The 18,804-nt window shown below is 47.6% G+C and overlaps 1 protein-coding gene across 2 annotated transcripts in view; it reads left to right on the forward strand.

The window, feature by feature from the left end:
- Positions 1-18,804, forward strand: part of MATN2 (matrilin 2) — a 151,084-nt gene that overhangs the window by 59,222 nt on the left and 73,058 nt on the right. For both annotated transcript variants that reach the window (XM_044295723.1, XM_044295724.1), the window contains exon 8: positions 7,627-7,749. In XM_044295723.1, coding sequence (XP_044151658.1) covers positions 7,627-7,749 — 123 coding nt within the window. The remainder of the gene's footprint in view (positions 1-7,626; positions 7,750-18,804) is intronic.

The following is an 18,804-nucleotide window of genomic DNA, read 5'->3' on the forward strand; positions in this document are numbered from 1 at the left end:
CATCTAATTGTACTATGCAGGTCCCCGAGACCATGGCCACTATGTTAGTTGGATCAGACTCCAACGAGCATTTATTCACTTCGTTACTTATGTGCACTAAGTTGTGTTCTTTTTGGTTTTGTTCCATCCAGGTGTGGGCTCATCTCCTAGTTGTGCTAGATGGAGGGGTACTAGGGCATTGGAGTAAAATAACAGATTGTAACTCTCCTGCGGACAGGGTAGGAGGGTATCCTATAGGAATAGGGATAGATCAACAATGGCCTCCCTGAAGGTTTTGTCGTGGAATGTAAGGGGATTAGGGGACCCCAAGAAAAGGATAGCGGTATTCTCACACATTCGCTCCTTTAACCCCCTAATTATTGGCTTACAAGAAACTCACCTCACTCCGGAGACTGGGAACAGGCTTAAAAAAACTTGGATTCAAAACCTAGCTAATGCATATGGCAGGTCACATTCCAGAGGGGTCGCTGTATTGGTCCATAGGAGCCTTAGATGGGAGGTGCAACGTTCAGTAGTGGATTCAGAGGGGCAATATATATTCTTATATGTGTACATCAATTGTGTCCCTTATGTTGTGAATAATGTGTATAATCCGCCGCCTGCCACTGCTTCTCTTCTGCAGACTGTGATAGGATTTGTAACGCACTACCCTAATGTTAGATTGCTCTGCATGGGCGATTTTAACCTGGTAATGCACGAGGAGTTGGATAGATTCCACAGGGATGGTGGAGGGAATCGTGGCTCCCCTTCTGACACTGTTTTATCCAGAATAGCTGCGGAGATGGGGTGGTTGGACTTGTGGCGGATTAGACACCTGCTTTTGCGGGAATATTCATTCTTTTCCCCAGCTAGAGGAGCTCTTTCCAGGATAGACTACATTTTAGGAAATGCCTTAGTGTACACCGATCTTGATGATGTGGGATATGGGCCTCAGGGACCCTCGGACCATGCTCCGGTACTGGTAGAGCTAAAACTGCCCAATGCTGTTAGGCAGGGAGGCAAGATGCGCATACATCCTTTCTGGTTGTCTCTTTTGACCATGACTGTCAGAGTTCCAGACCAACTGGTGATGTTTCTGGAGGTGCAGGATGTTGAGACAGATGGTTTGTTGCTCTGGGAGACGATGAAGGCCTACTTGAGAGGTTGCCTTAAGTCGTCTTTATCCTACATCAATAAAGATACGCAGCGCAAAGAGGTGGAGCTACACACTAGATGCAAAGAGGCAGAAAGGGCTTTTACAACTTCCCGACCGAGGAGAACAGGATAGAATGGCTTAACAGAGGCAGATTATATATGGTACACTTGACAGAAAAAAGCAATTGCAAATCATTCTTCCTCAAACAGCAGGCATTTGAGATGGGCAATCAGGCTGGCAAGCTTCTTGCACATCTCGCGCACAGCAGTCATGTCCCCCCCCCGGTTATCAGAATACGGAATACTGATGGGCTGGTGGTGGAATCAGTGGATGGTATCCTATCGTGCTTCAGGAGCTTCTATAAAGACCTGTATGACTTTGCTGTAAATTACACAGCGCATGAGCTGGATGGATACCTTCTTGAGGTGCCCCATCCTCAGCTGAGTGATCTGGATAGAGGTTTCTTGGAAGATGATATTACACTGAAGGAGATTAAGCTAGCGATCACGGACCTCCCTTTTGGGAAAGTGCCAGGCCCAGATGGCATTCCGATAGAAGTCTACTCCAAATATGTTGATATACTAGGCCCGCAACTTCACAAACTATATGTGACCGCTCATTCCTGTGGGTGCTTGCCGGATTCTCTGTATGACGCCACAATAGTGGTTATCCTAAAGCCCGATAAAAACCTGTTGGAGTGCGGATCATATCGTCCAATCTCTCTTTTGAATTTAGATTATAAAATACTCACTAGAATTCTGGCTACTCGCCTAAACAGGGTGGTCACTGCCGTGGTGCACGGAGATCAGTCAGGTTTCATACCAGGTAGGTCAACCTCTGATAAAATCAGGAGGGCCCAGGTGATTGCACAGATAGGTGCGGCCGAGGGTAATCATTGGGCTTTGGCCTCCCTGGGTACTGCTAAAGCCTTCGATTTGATCGAGTGGACATTTCTGCTGACTGTGTTGAAGAGCTTTGGCTTTGGCTCAAAATTCATTAGGTGGGTTGAGATATTATACAAACGACCAAAAGCCAATGTATTAATAAATGGCCATCTGCTGAAGAGAGGCACGAGGCAGGGTTGCCCTTTGTCGCCTCTGCTATTTGCAGTGGCGATAGAGCATCTATCCCTTAGAATCAGACAGGACCAGATCTACACAGGAATTACCATGGGCTGCAGGGAGGATAAAATTGGGCTTTATGCGGACGACTTGCTCTTATTTATCACCAATACTGAGGTTGCGCTCCCTAGAGCGATTGAGATTATTAAGCAGTTTGGCAAGTTCTCGGGGCTGCACATAAATTAGACCAAGTCCGCTATTATACCCCTTTGGGCCCACACATGGCCGCCGCACTATCACAATCTGCTGGTTGTTGATCGCTTCAAGTATTTAGGAGTAATAATCACAAGAGATGTACAAATGTCATACACCCAACCTCTGGAAGCTCTCTTTGCAGACAAATTTAAAACATGGAAATCCCTCCCTCTCTCCATCATGGGAAGACTGAATTTAGTTAAAATGGTCTTGCTCCCTAAGGGCTTGTATCTTCTAGCTCACGCCTGCACACCAATATCCAGAGGGTTCTTTGACTGTGTCCATGCTATGATTACCTCCTTTGTATGGGGAAAGGCCAGAAGGAAACTCTCTCTTGCTGTGCTCCAAAGGCTTAAAATGCAGGGAGTTGCTTCTCTTCCAGACTTTTTCCTATATTTTTTGGCTGGTCAACTGAAATTCCTGAGGCCTTGGGCGTTGTCAGTTGAGCTATCCAATGCTGAATATTTCCTGCAAGAGTACTTGCACCTGAGCACTCTGTGGCCAGTCTTGGGAAGTTCATACTTCCCTCGTAGTCGTCTCCTGCCTCTGCATAAGGTTCCGCTGTGGAATAATCCCATGTTTACTCATCTAGAATCGGTAGAAGGGGCTGATATGTGGAGACTTCACAGGGTTATCACCTTGGAAGATTTATATGAGGGTGGGCATTTTTACGCTCCTTTTCGCAGATTCAGAAGAAATTTGGAGTCCCCCGTAATATGTTTTATAGATACTTACAATTGAGACATGCCCTACAGGTTCAGTTCAGAGGAGTGGGGCGAGGTATCTCGAAATATCCTTTAATTGGTGTGTTGAGATCTCAGGGCCCGAGGGGGAACATTTCTGTGTTGTATACACATTTGCTTAGCAATCGCATGACAATGAACTCCCTTGCCATTGAGGATAAGTGGAAGATGTTTATACCTACTCTGACAGAAGATGACTGGAACGAGGCTCTGCTGACTCCGACCAGGATTTCACCCTCTATCAATAACAGATTGGTTCAATTGTTTATACTGCAGATAAGTTACCTCACTCCAACCAGATTACATAAGATGGGAAGAATTCCTCACAACAGATGTCATAGATGCTTAACAGATAATGCCGACTTTTGGCATATGATTTGGGACTGTAGCTATATTTGTCGTTTCTGGACAATGGTGCTTGGGGTCTTGTCAACTATGGTCCCAGCTACGGTTCCTTTATGTCCCAAATTGTGCCTACTGGGTATTCTGGATGAAGAGTCATGGACTCATTATAATAGAATCTTTCTGGGGGAAACTTTATTTTTAGCTAGGAAAGCTATAGCGCTTCGGTGGATGGGAGACAGACCACCATCATTAGGTCAGTGGAAGTCCTTAGTTAACCACGCTGTGGCCATGGAAAATATAGTCTTTAGCACAGGAAGTTTCTGCAAAAATTTCACAAGGTTTGGGGAGAGTAGTGTTCTTCCTCGTAAACATTGCAAAACTCCTATATGCACTCGGTGGTTGATAACCTAAGCTTGGTTGATGCACGATGAGGCTAGTCCTTCACTTACCGTCTACGACTTGCTGTATTTATTTCTTGTCCTGCTCTGTATGGTCTATTGTGATCTACTCTGTATGCCCTGCACTTTATGTATAAATCATGTGATGCTATTCCCGTGCATGGGAAACCCCTGTGCATGTACTATATGATTCACACCTGGAATGTTAATCTTTAAGAAAACGAGTAAAAAAAAAAAAGAATACTTTACTTTTAATGTGGGTACGCCATCCCCACATGCAGTATGAGATGCTATGAAAGCATATTTGAGGGGCTTTTGATTAAGTATATTAGTGCACATAAAACCAGGTCTAAGGAAGCAGGCGTCAGGGCTCATAAAGCATTGGCTGATGCGGAAGAGGCCTTTGGGGCAGCACCAATCTACCAGCAGGGCATTGAGAGAAGCGCTGGAACAATTAAGATGCCACTTGCTTCAGGCCGCTGAGAGGAAGCGCATTTTTTATAAACAACTTATGTTTGCAGAAGGAGAAAGAGTGGGTCATATGCTATCCGTTATCTCCAGGGCCCAACAAGGGACAACATGTATAACGGAATTGGTGGATCCCCAAGGGAAGTCATGTGTGGGTACCGCGGATATACTGGGTGTCCTCAGGGGTTTCTACTCCTCTCTTTATACCTCTAGGGCCTCTAATTCGGAGAAGTTACTAACGTTCCTAAGGGAGGCAGAATTGCCTACAATATCGGCAGAGGAGAGGGAACAATTAGAAGCACCTATTAATCTGGAGGAACTGGAGGAGGCTCTAAAAGATATGGCTAATGACAAGGCCCCGGGATCGGATGGCATTCCAGTGGAAGTATATAAGAGATTCCAGGAAGTGCTGTTGCCGGAATCACTAAAGGTTTTGAATTACTCTCTAGAGGTGGGTTCTCTCCCTGCTTCTATGCAAGAGGCACTTATAGTAGTGATACCAAAGCCAAGGAAGGACCCGAGATTCCTCGACTCGTATAAACCTATATCTCTTCTAACGTCGGATGTCAAACTTTTTGCAAAAGTCCTAGCAAAGCGTCTGTCCAAGGTAATTCTTAACATAATACATCCAGATCAGACGGGCTTTATGCCTCAAAAGTCTATAGCTATTAATATCCGTAGAGTATACACCAGTCTACAGGTTTCTGCGGACAATTGTGGAGATAGAGCTGTTCTGTCTCTCGATGCCGCTAAGGCCTTTGACAGTGTGGAGTGGGGTTATCTTTGGGGTAGGTTAAGATGTATAGGCTTTGGACAGCGCTTTATTAAATGGGTGCAGGTACTGTATTCTAACCCGAAGGCAAGGATCAGGGCTAATGGGGGAGTGTCCAACTGCATTCATCTGGCCAGGGGAACTAGACAGGGTTAGAAACAAACAATACCTCAGACCATACAAAACTATCCTTGGGGGTCTAGTCCATAATACAAGAGACCTAATAGTCGAACCAACCAATAGCCCCATACAAATACACATGAAACATGATATATAAAATATAGTACAAAAGTTTATTAAACATATTAATACATATTAAGGTGAAAACAAACAATGGGGGAAGATGACAAAACCCACCCGAACCCCTGTCTACAAAGACAGGTCGGAGGCTCCCAGTTAGAAAGTACCCACCAGATATAAATCACAGTATCATTACAAATATGACACACCATGGTGAACTAGACAGGGTTGCCCACTAGGGCCCCTACTGTTTGCTATAGCTATTGAGCCTTTAGCGGCGGCAGTGCGAAAATCCCCAGATATTAAAGGATTTCAATATGGACAGATACATAATAAAATGGCATTATATGCTGATGATTCTTTATTATTCTTGGGAGATACATCACCTTCCATATCGGCCACTATGGCTTTTATAGACCGGTTTGGTAGGTTGTCGGGCCTTACTATTAATTGGCAAAAATCTGCGTTGATGCCTATTGATGGTCAGGCTGTGTCAGCCACGGTCATTGCCAATAATATTCCATGTGTTGTATTAAGTATTTAGGGATTCAAATTTCGCCCAGGCTCCTGGACTTTGAGGAGTTAAATCTGTGTCCAATGTTGGCAAAATTTAATGTGAAGGTTATTTAGGTTATTTAGCAGCGCAGTGTCAGCATTTTAAGGGTTGGATGGACTACACACTGGTCGATATGACTAGTCAGATCTTACAACAAAAAATTGGCGGGAAAGACCTTATGTGGATTCTGGAGGGTGCAGGGATTCATATTCTGGAGGATCTACCCTTGTTAGGGCTTATGAAAAAAGTGTGGGCTAAGGTTAAACAGCTGAGAGGTACCACGGGCATTAGTGCATTGACTCCGTTATGGAGCAACCCCCTTCTACCTGAATTTCTCTTGGTGTCAGGACTGCATGATTGGAAGAATAAGGGGATGCTTAGGATAGGTGACCTATTAGATAATGGTGTGTTTAAGTCCTTTACAGATATACAGGAGAAATTTCAAATCCCTCGCACGAGTTTTTACCAATATCTTCAACTGAGCCAATCGTCTGATACTACGCCAAAAAAAGGCACTAATATTATTAATCTAGAGACAGCCCAAAAAGTAGTGCTTTCAGGGGGAGATAAGAGAGGTCTGATATCTATGCTTTACACATTGCTCTTGGATAAGTTCTTGGATTCCCACCCATTGACACGAAAACGCCAATATTTTGACACCATATCGGCATTAGAAATGACGCAAGGTGTCCAAGATGCTCACTGGAACCAGCTGACTTGCTTCACATGTTGTGCCAGTGTCCGAGATTAGACTGGTATTGGATGGGTATATTGGAGATTATACATCAGGCATTTTCGGTAAGGGTAGATAGAGATCACAAGATATGTATATTAGGCTACGTCTCGAAGGTAGGGACAGATGAAAATATAACGGTCGCGTTGGGAAGGTTGTTAGATTGACAGCCTTGCACTGGATACAGGCGAGCCCTCCGACACTGTAAGAATTCTGGATAAAAGTTAATAGCGTTCTGGTGTACGGAAAAGCTATATTCCTCAAAAGCCAACGCAAGTTTGACAAATTATGGAGCGACTGGTTGTCTCATAATCATATTGTGCTCTAAAGGGCATTGGAAGGAGGCGAACCATTGCCGGAGTGAGTAAGAGTCCGGGTGGGGGGAGGGAATAAGGGAGGATAGGTTTCCATATATTTACATATATTGATTTATATCTAAAATAACTCGACAATACACAGCGGATTGTATCAAATAGATTTATTTTTTGTTATGATTTTTCATAATTAATGTGTATCTGTAATATTATTCTTGTCAATAAAAAAGATTTGATTATAAAAAAAAAAACTAAAATAAAAAAATAAATGGTTGACCAAATAAATGGAGACCACGGACAATACATGTGAAACAGGCCTTACAGTTGGAAGCTTCGCTCCTTATCATTTACTATTCATGATAGAGCTGGAATTGTGTTCCGGAACTGGACTATGACCATGGCGTCATCTGTTGTGAATTACACCGTACTCTCTGGATTCTGGCAGAACATTTCATGTATTATTATGTTTATTCTGAACATTTTGTGAGGCTCCTAACACTTTTTTGCTGTCTTTGTTGTTTCTGAGTATAATGTATGAATGTACTGTGTGCATTTTCTTTTCATGCTAAAAATGTCTTAATTCTCCTTTTTTATATTCCTTTGCAGAGATTAACTACTGCAAGAAGGGCAATCATGGCTGTGAACACGAATGTGTCAGCACCGACACCTCATTTGTATGTAAATGTCGTAAGGGCTATGCTCTGAATCAGAATGGGAGAACCTGCAGGAGTAAGTTGCTATAGAAATGTCATATCTCCTGAAACAAAAGTGATCACTGCAATTATACAAGGCAGGAAAACGGCAATGAAGTCAGAATACTTCAGCTCCGACATACATGTAAACATTGTGATCCTGATACAATGCAGCCGCCTCTGCAGTGCGTTAGCTGGAGGGCGAGGCGCGTACAATGGAGCATAGTCACCCTCTTAGATAATCATATTATTTCCACTAAATGGTTCCGAAAATGGTTCATGCTGTTGCGTAGTTCGCTTTTCCATAATTTAAAGAGATACTGCATGGCTAAAAGTATGTGAACCCCATTCTTATGAGAGGCCTCATCCATACTCGTTGCTAACAGGTGCGTAAAATCAGACATCTAAGTGCCAAAGACAAACAATAGCAGTAGCGAGGCTCATATGGAAGAGACTTGTGTCACCTTTCCAACAAGCCAGTTTGACAACTTTCTGACCTGACGGAAATGTTCCAGTCAATTGGAATTATTGTCAGAGTAAGGCCGAATGCACACGGCCATGTTCCGCGGCCGAGAGCGGTCCGTGGTAACACGGCCTAGCATCCTGTTGAGAGCAGGCGCGCACAGCGTCATTGGTTGCTATGACGCCGTGCGCTTCATGCCGCCGCTGGACTACAGTAATAGACTATACGAGTGTATTACTGTAGTCCAGCGGTGGCATGAAGCGCACGGCGTCATAGCAACCAATGACGCCGTGCGCTCCTGCTCTCAACAGGATGCCAGGCCGTGTTACCACGGACCGCTCTCGGCCGCGGAACACAGCCGTGTGCATTCGGCCAAAGGCCACAAGCACACGACCGTTGTTGTGTTCCGTTCCGCAAAATGGGGTTCCGTGATCCGTTTCCGTTTTTGTTTCCGTGTGTCTTCCTTTATTTTTGGAGGGCCACCAGACTTAAAGGAATGTAAAAAAAAGTCTAAGACAGGTTTGCCATGCAAATGATAAGAATAAAACGGACGCAGGCGTGCGGACGCGGAGGACAATCTTGTGTGCCTCTGCGTTTTTTAGCGGTTACATTAACTTGAATGGGTCCACGAACCGTTGTCCACGGAAATAATAGGACAGGTTATATTTTTTTGACGGACTGGAACCACGGATCATGGACGCGGATGGCAAACGGTGCACTATCCGCATTTTCAACGGCTCCAAAAGAAATGAATGGGTCCCCACATGAAACGCTAAAATCGGCGGAACGGACGCGGAAGCAAACAGCGGTCGTGTGCATGAGGCCTAACATGGGGATCTCCAGGGCCAACAATGGAATGAATGGTATGGGCAGCAGCTGATGTGCGTGTCTCTCGAGGTAGCGTTAAAAGGGGTTTTCACAGCTATTTAACCCCTCAGGTCCCATGGTCAGTTGTGACCGCGGCATCTGAGCTGTGAAATCCTGGGAGCATTGTGCTCCTTGGGCCGAATGGCTCTCCAGCTAAGTCCCCCTAAGTCCATCGTATGTAATATAAAATTGCGCCATTAGAAAGTACAACTTGTCCTGCAAAATATAAGTCCTCATACGGCTATATGAATGGAAAAATGAAAAAGTTATGGCTTCAGGAAGGCAGGGAGTGAAAATGAAAATGGTTTGGTCATGAAGGGGCAGGACAACAGGCACTTACTACCCTAGAGGGGGTTACATGCAGTGTTACCTACTCCACCAGGTTAGTGCTTTCTCATAGATCGATTATAACATACAGAAGTGACATATATATAATACAATCAAATGCACGGAAAACGTGTTGTGTTCGCCATGAATACATATGAAGCCCTAGCGGTAGGATCGCTTACAAGTCACGTGCAGCGCAGCTGATTTACTAAAGGATAGTCAGAGACAACCCGTCACGTTCACCTCTCTGTTCTGTAATCCCAGAGTACGGAGCGGTCCGCCAGTCTTCGTAATCTTCCTAATGTCCTATACACAGCTAATGGGAGATAGACTTTAATTCCTAGTGACGCTCCTAAACATAACTAAGCCCCTCATGATTTATGGCGTCCAATAGAATGTCGTAACCCTGGCTTGTTTTCTCCTAGTTCTTTAATCTCTACTCGGTTTTACGAGACCAGACATTATTCTGAGCCAAAATGAACAAAAACCCTAAAACATTATTCCAAGGCAAACAGATGTTGATTTTTCATACAAAAAACTAATTAATCTGTTAGGGCTGTTTACTCACATCTTAGGAGTTTTTGGCAGATGTGTATTCTTCACCAAAAATCCGCCATGAGGCTGCATGGAAACTGCCGCACAATGGGAAGCTGTGCTGCCATCTATGCATCTGCGGTTTATTCCTGCGCCAAGGAAGGACGTCTCCTTTCTGGGCACGGTTGTGGCGATAAACTGCAGCCTCCTATTGAACACAATGGGAGGTGGTTTCCGTGCAGCTTCACGGTGGCTTTTTGGTGCAGAATCCGAGACAAACGCTAAGTGCACAAATAACTGCACTTCCCAGGAATCATAGTGGGAAACTGTACCTTCAGGCGCTAAGGGGGATATTTATCAAGACCGGCAAGTCTTAATCTCTACCCAGCTTGCATCTGATGTGCCACAATTATTAAAAGGGTTCTATACCTTTTTCTCACTGATGATCTATGCTTTGGATAGGTCTTAGGTATCTAATCGGTGGGGGGTCCGACACCTGGGAACCCCACCAATCAGCTTTTTGAGCAAGCAGCAGCGCTCACATCCTTCTCACTGCTTCCCACAGGCCAGTGACGTCACTACTGGCGACTTTCACCTACCATCCGCACATTTCTCCTGTAGGACAAGTGTTTCATTTCATGGCGCCCAATTCATACATGCTTGCGAGTCCTTCAGGGTGCAGCAGCTTTCCACTAATGGAAGGTGTCCAAAGCAGGGTCCCACCTATATGGCTTCAGTCTCTTCCCCATTAGCTTTTCTGTATGGTTATGTAGCAGGTTTTTCTTTTTCTGTGTGAAGATACTGCAGCTGGACCACACAGGGTTTGTGCTGTAGGCTGTGCCAAAATATTAAAATCTTCACAGATCCGGGACTCTGCTGAGCACAGGGGCCTCCTGTACGGCTCGTCTTCCTTGTACGGGTCAGACGCTCTCTCGCCATACTCTGCAGTCTCCTCTGTAAAGACAGTAATCTGTCCTGGTTTTTATTTGCAGTAAAAGATACATCTCCCCCATTGTCCTCAATACCGCTGATTATCCATATCCTAAAATTGTTGGGATGGTTAACAATAATTTTTATGTCAATGATCAGCTGTAATTAGGGCACTTCCACAGTCAGCGTTTGTCCAGTGATTTCCATCAGTGATTGTGAGCCAAAGCCAGGAATGGAGGCTACAAGGAAACAGGGTGTGGTGGAAAGATTAAAAGGGGTTATCTGACCCCTAAATTCCCCCCCCCCCCCGCACCATAACCCCGGGCCCCTCACACACAATGTACTTACCTCGCTCTCCGGTACCCTCATCTGTTCTCTGCCTGTACTACATGTACTGTACTGCTCTCTACCTGTACTACATGCACTGTACTGCTTTCTACCTGTACTACATGTACTGTACTGCTCTCTACCTGTACTACATAAACTGTACTGCTCTCCACCTGTACTACATGCACTGTACTGCTCTCTGCTTGTACTACATGTACTGTACTGCTCTCTACCTGTACTACATGTACTGTACTGCTCTCTACCTGTACTACATAAACTGTACTGCTCTCTACCTGTACTACATGTACTGTACTGCTCTCTACCTGTACTACATGTACCGTACTGCTCTCTACCTGTACTACATGCACTGTACTGCTCTCTACCTGTACTACATGCACTGTACTGATCTCTACCTGTACTACATGTACTGTACTGCTCTCTACCTGTACTACATGTACTGTACTGCTCTCTACCTGTACCACATGTACTGTACTGCTCTCTACCTGTACTACATGTACTGTACTGCTCTCTGCCTGTACTACATGCACTGTACTACCTGTACTACATGTACTGTACTGCTCTCTACATGTACTGTACTGCTCTCTACCTGTACTACATGTACTGTACTACTCTCTGCCTGTACTACATGTACTGTACTGCTCTCTACTTGTACTACATAAAGTGCACTGCTCTCTACCTATACTGCATGTACTGTACTGCTCTCTACCTGTACTACATGCACTGTACTGCTCTCTACCTGTACTACATGTACTGTACTGCCCTCTACCTGTACTACATGCACTGTACTGCTCTCTACCTGTACTACACAAAGTGTACTGTTCTCTGCCTGTACTACATGCACTGTACTACCTGTACTACATGTACTGTACTGCTCTCTACATGTACTGTACTGCTCTCTACATGTACTGTACTGCTCTCTACCTGTACTACATGTACTGTACTACTCTCTGCCTGTACTACATGTACTGTACTGCTCTCTACTTGTACTACATAAAGTGCACTGCTCTCTACCTATACTGCATGTACTGTACTGCTCTCTACCTGTACTACATGTACTGTACTGCTCTCTACCTGTACTACATGTACCGTACTGCTCTCTACCTGTACTACATGCACTGTACTGCTCTCTACCTGTACTACATGCACTGTACTGATCTCTACCTGTACTACATGTACTGTACTGCTCTCTACCTGTACTACATGTACTGTACTGCTCTCTACCTGTACCACATGTACTGTACTGCTCTCTACCTGTACTACATGTACTGTACTGCTCTCTGCCTGTACTACATGCACTGTACTACCTGTACTACATGTACTGTACTGCTCTCTACATGTACTGTACTGCTCTCTACCTGTACTACATGTACTGTACTACTCTCTGCCTGTACTACATGTACTGTACTGCTCTCTACTTGTACTACATAAAGTGCACTGCTCTCTACCTATACTGCATGTACTGTACTGCTCTCTACCTGTACTACATGCACTGTACTGCTCTCTACCTGTACTACATGTACTGTACTGCCCTCTACCTGTACTACATGCACTGTACTGCTCTCTACCTGTACTACACAAAGTGTACTGTTCTCTGCCTGTACTACATGCACTGTACTACCTGTACTACATGTACTGTACTGCTCTCTACATGTACTGTACTGCTCTCTACATGTACTGTACTGCTCTCTACCTGTACTACATGTACTGTACTACTCTCTGCCTGTACTACATGTACTGTACTGCTCTCTACTTGTACTACATAAAGTGCACTGCTCTCTACCTATACTGCATGTACTGTACTGCTCTCTACCTGTACTACATGCACTGTACTGCTCTCTACCTGTACTACATAAAGTGCACTGCTCTCTACCTGTACTACATGTACTGGACTGCTCTCTACATGTACTACATGTACTGTACTGCTCTCTACCTGTACTACATAAAGTGCACTGCTCTCTACCTGTACTACATGTACTGGACTGCTCTCTACATGTACTACATGTACTGTACTGTTCTCTACCTGTACTGTATGTACTGTACTGCTCTCTACCTGTACTACATGCACTGTACTGCTCTCTGCTTGTACTACATGTACTGTACTGCTCTCTGCTTGTACTACATGTACTGTACTGCTCTCTACCTGTACTACATGTACTGTACTTGTAGTGTCCCACTAGGTAAAGGTGGGCACTGCACAGGTTAATGTGTTGCATTGCATTAAATGTCATGTACTTGTTTTCCCTGTATTATCTGGGTGTCAGGCCTGTCAGGGTGTAGTTTAGCCTCCCAGACGTTAGAGGGAGCTGGAGAGCCCTAGTTACATATAGGAAGGCCCAGACAGGGAAGTGTTAGTTCATTCCAGGGGACTAGAGGAGTCACTTCGTCCACCTGAAGCTCCTGAGGCTAGGATTAGCTCAGTAGAGACACCCCAGTCGCAGGACCCAACCTCCTGGGAGAAACCCACAGTTATCCACCTTACAGGAGAAGGCGATCCAGGGTAAGCTAAGTAACTCTGATGGGCAGAGGAAACTAGAAAGTGCAGCAAGAATCTAATACCTGAGGAAGAAAGTAACCAAGGATTTAAGCCACCCTTTTAGGCATCCTGGCCTTGGGAGATAAAGCCAGAGCAGTGTCATGGTCTTACCTTCTTGCTGTTCTCCTTCGTTTGACATGTGCTGGCGGCCATCTTGGTTTCTGGGTTTCTTGTAGCCTCCCACCCTGGGGCTTCTCCTTCCCACTGGGAGGAGCTGGATGCCTAGCTCATATATATAGGAGGTCTGTGGCTTCAGTTCCTTGCTTGGTCCTCCTGTGTTCACATGCTTCTAAGACTGCTGCTGCTTCTGGTTCCTGATCCTGGCCTCGTCTGACTACCCCGCTGGTTCCTGATCCTGGCTTCGTCTGACTACCCTTCTGGTTCCTGACCTCTGGCTACGCAAGACCCTGCTTCGGTTTAGCCATCCGTTTGGACTTTTGCTTACAGCTTGATTTTCAATAAAGCCTTCTTATTCCCACTTATCTCTTGTTGTACGTCTGGTTCATGGTTCCATGACATTAGGACCAAGCCATGAATTCTGACGGTACAGGGCCATCCTCGCTACCTACGCTGATTGCCAGACTTGATCAGCAGGATCACCTGTTGGGTCGGTTCGCTGTGGCGTTGCAAACCCTGCTTGAACGCACGGCTCATTTCGCTTCCGTTGCCGATGGGTCGGTTGTCGCTCCTGGGCCCGCTCCTACTGCCGCTCCGGTTGTTGCGCCAGAGTCTACCCCGACACCTGTTGCTGCGCCTGCGGTGTCTCGGGGTATGACCGGTTCTGCCCCCCTTCCACAGCGCTTTGGGGGAGAGCCAACTCAGTGCCGAGGTTTCCTTAACCAGGTGGGCATTTATTTCGAGTTGCTGCCACATGCCTTTCCTACTGAGAGATCAAAGGTGGGCTTCTTGATCTCGCTGCTCTCGGACAAGGCCTTGGCCTGGGCCAGCCCTTTATGGGAGAACAACAATCCGGTGGTTGCCGAGTTTTCCGGTTTTGTTGCTTCTCTTCGGAAGGTATTCGATGTGCCGGCTCGTGCTGCCTCTGCTGCGAAGCTCCTTATGTCCATCAGACAGGGTTTAACGATCCGTAGCTGAATACGCCATTGAGTTTCGTACCCTGGCAGCAGAGGTGGGCTGGAATAATGAGGCTCTGGTCGCTGCTTTCTCTCATGGTCTCTCGGATGCCTTGAAGGATGAGGTTGCAGCTAAGGACCTACCAGTGGAGCTCAAGTCTCTTATTTCTTTCCTGATTTTGATTGACACCAGACTCAGAGAGAGACCTTCCTTTAAGGAGAGCCTGCGGAGGCCTTCTAACAGATTGGCGCCTACGTTTGCTGTCCCACCCGTGCCTCCCTCTCCTCCCACGCCTCCTGGGGATGACTTGTCTGGGGATGATCCCATGCAGCTGGGGTTTGCTCGCCTGTCCGAGGGGGAGAGGGTACTCCGGAGACGCGAGGGCCGATGCATGTACTGTGGTCTCGGTGGGCATTTTCGGTTGGCATGTCCGAACCGTCCGGGAAACGCTCGCACCTGAGATCCTGTCGGGGGCAGATCTTGGGTGGAGTCTCCTCGTCCCCGGTTTCCCGTGTTGACAAACCACTGATCACTGTTGTCCTCTCCTGGGTCGGGGGCTCGGTGACGACCCAGGCGTTGGTGGACTCTGGTGCTGGTGGTTTGTTCATTGATAGTGTGTTCGCTGCCGCCAATTCCATTCCTCTGCAGCCTCGAGGTTCCCCACTGGCTCTTGAGGCGATAGACGGCAGACCCCTTCTGCCGCCACACGTGACTCATGAGACCCTTCCAGTGGGGATAGCCATTGGTGCCGTTCACAGAGAGTCGGTCTGTCTCCAGGTGATTTCGTCTCCACACTACTCGGTGGTCTTGGGGTACCCCTGGCTCCAGAAGCATAATCCGACTTTCGATTGGAGATCGGCCGAGATCCTCTCGTGGTCACCGCAGTGTGGGGCTAGTTGCATCCATGGGCCTGTCAAGTTGCTGTGTACTTCCTCGGACTCTCTGTTGCCTCCTGAATACGAAGAGTACCGGGATGTATTCGATAAGGTGCGCGCGGTTGCCCTACCTCCGCACCGCCCATACGATTGTGCCATAGAGTTACAATCTGGTGCCGTTCCTCCTCGTGGCAAAGTCTATCCACTGTCGGTAGCGGAGAATGAGGCCATGGAGGAGTACGTGAGGGAGGCGCTTTCACGCGGACACATTCGCAAATCCTCGTCCCCGGCAGGGGCTGGATTTTTCTTTGTGAAAAAGAAGGGCGGTGAGTTGAGGCCTTGCATCGATTACAGGGGTCTCAATCGCATCACGATCAAGAACGCTTACCCGATACCCTTGATTTCCGAGCTGTTCGATCGCCTCAAAGGGGCCACGGTCTTTACCAAACTCGACCTGAGGGCGGCATATAACCTGGTAAGGATCAAGGCGGGCGATGAGTGGAAGACCGCGTTTAACACCAGGACCGGTCATTATGAATCCTTGGTTATGCCCTTTGGGTTGTGCAATGCGCCCGCAGTCTTCCAGGAATTCATCAACGATGTTTTCCGTGACCTGTTGCAGCAGTGTGTGGTGGTCTATTTGGATGACATCTTGGTATATTCTGAATCCATGGAGGCCCACATTATGGATGTCAGACGAGTGTTGCAACGGTTACGAGAGAACAGGCTGTTCGGTAAGCTTGAGAAATGCGAATTTCACCGATCCCAGGTAACCTTCTTAGGTTACATCATTTCCGCTGAGGGGTTCTCCATGGATCCTGAGAAGGTTTCGGCTGTCTTACAGTGGCCCCAGCCCAGTGGTCTCCGTGCCCTGCAGCGCTTTTTGGGCTTCGCCAATTATTATCGGAAGTTCATCAGGGACTTTTCTATGCTAGCCAAGCCTCTCACGGATCTGACCAGGAAGGGCAGTAATTTCCAGGTCTGGCCGCTCGGGGCCATCCGAGCTTTTGAGGCTCTAAAGTCCGCCTTTGTGTCGGCTCCGATTCTGTCGCATCCCAACCCTGGGTTGCCCTTTGTCCTCGAGGTGGACGCGTCTGAGACGGGAGTAGGCGCCCTTCTGTCTCAGCGTAGAACACCAGAGGGTCCTCTGCTTCCTTGTGGGTTTTACTCCCGGAAACTGTCTTCCGCGGAGTGCAACTATCAGATTGGTGACAGGGAGCTACTGGCCATCGTGCAGGCCCTTAAAGAATGGAGGCACTTGCTCGAGGGTTCGGTGGTTCCGGTTCTCATCCTGACGGACCACAAGAATCTGACCTAGCTTTCTGAGGCCAAGAGATTGACACCACGTCAGGCCAGATGGGCTCTGTTCTTGTCACGTTTTAATTACGTGGTCTCCTACCTACCCGGTTCCAAGAACATCAGAGCGGACGCCTTATCACGGCAGTACTCCGAGCTGTCCAGGGAGGAGTCGATTCCGACTTCGGTCATACCTCCGAATCAGATCCTGGCCGCAATTCGCACCAGTCTGACCTCTCCCCTGGGTGAGCAGATTTTGGCGGCTCAATCTGGTGCTCCCTCTGGGAGACCCAACGGCAGATGTTTTGTGCCTGAGGAGTTGCGCACTCGGTTGTTGCGAACCTACCATAACTCCAAGGCCGCGGTGCATCCTGGAAAGAATCAGCTGTCCTGGGCTGTTTCACGTCTGTTCTGGTGGCCTTCTCTACGTTCCGACATCGCCGCATATGTAGCGGCATGCTCCGTTTGTGCCCAGAGTAAGTCCCCTCGGCACCTTCCGTTGGGCCTTTTGCAACCCATAGCCACCGGGGAGCGCCCATGGTCACACCTGGGGATGGATTTCATTGTGGACCTCCCTGCATCCCGAGGCCATACGGTCATTCTCATGATTGTGGATCGGTTTTCCAAAATGTGCCACTGTGTTCCTCTCAAGAAGTTGGCCACGATTTTCGCCAGGGAGGTCTTCCGGTTGCACGGTTTGCCCAAGGAGATTGTGTCGGATCGGGGGAGTCAGTTTGTGTCCAGGTTCTGGCGCGCCTTTTGCTCCCAGTTGGGGATTCATCTCTCTTTCTCCTCGGCCTACCACCCTCAGTCCAATGGGGCCGCAGAACGATCCAATCAGGCCTTGGAGCAATTCCTTCGTTGCTATGTCTCCGATCACCAAGACAATTGGGTTGACCTCCTGCCTTGGGCTGAGTTTGCCAGGAACACGGCAGTGAACTCTTCCTCTGGGACGTCTCCCTTCATGGCCAATTATGGGTTCCAACCTGCCGTGTTACCGGAGGTATTCTCTCCCCAGGATATTCCGGCTGTGGAGGATCACCTTTCCGTCCTACGTGCTTCTTGGGTACAGATCCAGAGGTCCCTTGAGGTCTCTGCGCAGCGCCAGAGACTCCAGGCTGATCGCAGACGAGCGCCCGCTCCTTCCTACCAGGTCGGAGACCGTGTATGGTTGTCCACCCGCAACCTCAACCTTCGAGTGCCCACTCCCAAGCTGGCGCCTCGCTTTATTGGTCCCTTCCGAGTGCTTCGCAGGGTAAACCCGGTAGCCTATGCCCTTGCGCTTCCTCCTGGCATGCGGATCTCCAACGTGTTTCATGTCTCCCTGTTGAAGCCATTGGTGTGTAATCGTTTCACTTCCTCGGTTCCTCGGCCCCGTCCGGTCCAAGTGGGCAATCGTGAGGAATATGAGGTGAGCAATATCCTGGACTCACGCCTGGTCTGCGGTCGGTTGCAGTTTTTGGTCCATTGGCGTGGTTATGGTCCAGAGGAGCGTTCCTGGGTTCCCTCCGCAGATGTCCATGCTCCTGCTTTGCTCCGAGCCTTCCACGCACGCTTCCCTCAGAAACCGTTCCTTACTCCGCGGAGGAGGGGCCCTTGAGGGGGAGGTACTGTCATGGTCGTACCTTCTTGCTGTTCTCCTTCGTTTGACATGTGCTGGCGGCCATCTTGGTTTCTGGGTTTCTTGTAGCCTCCCACCCTGCGGCTTCTCCTTCCCACTGGGAGGAGCTGGATGCCTAGCTCATATATATAGGAGGTCTGTGGCTTCAGTTCCTTGCTTGGTCCTCCTGTGTTCACATGCTTCTAAGACTGCTGCTGCTTCTGGTTCCTGATCCTGGCCTCGTC

The sequence above is a fragment of the Bufo gargarizans genome, chromosome 5 (assembly GCF_014858855.1).
Source record: "Bufo gargarizans isolate SCDJY-AF-19 chromosome 5, ASM1485885v1, whole genome shotgun sequence".
Taxonomy (NCBI): Eukaryota; Metazoa; Chordata; class Amphibia; order Anura; family Bufonidae; genus Bufo; species Bufo gargarizans.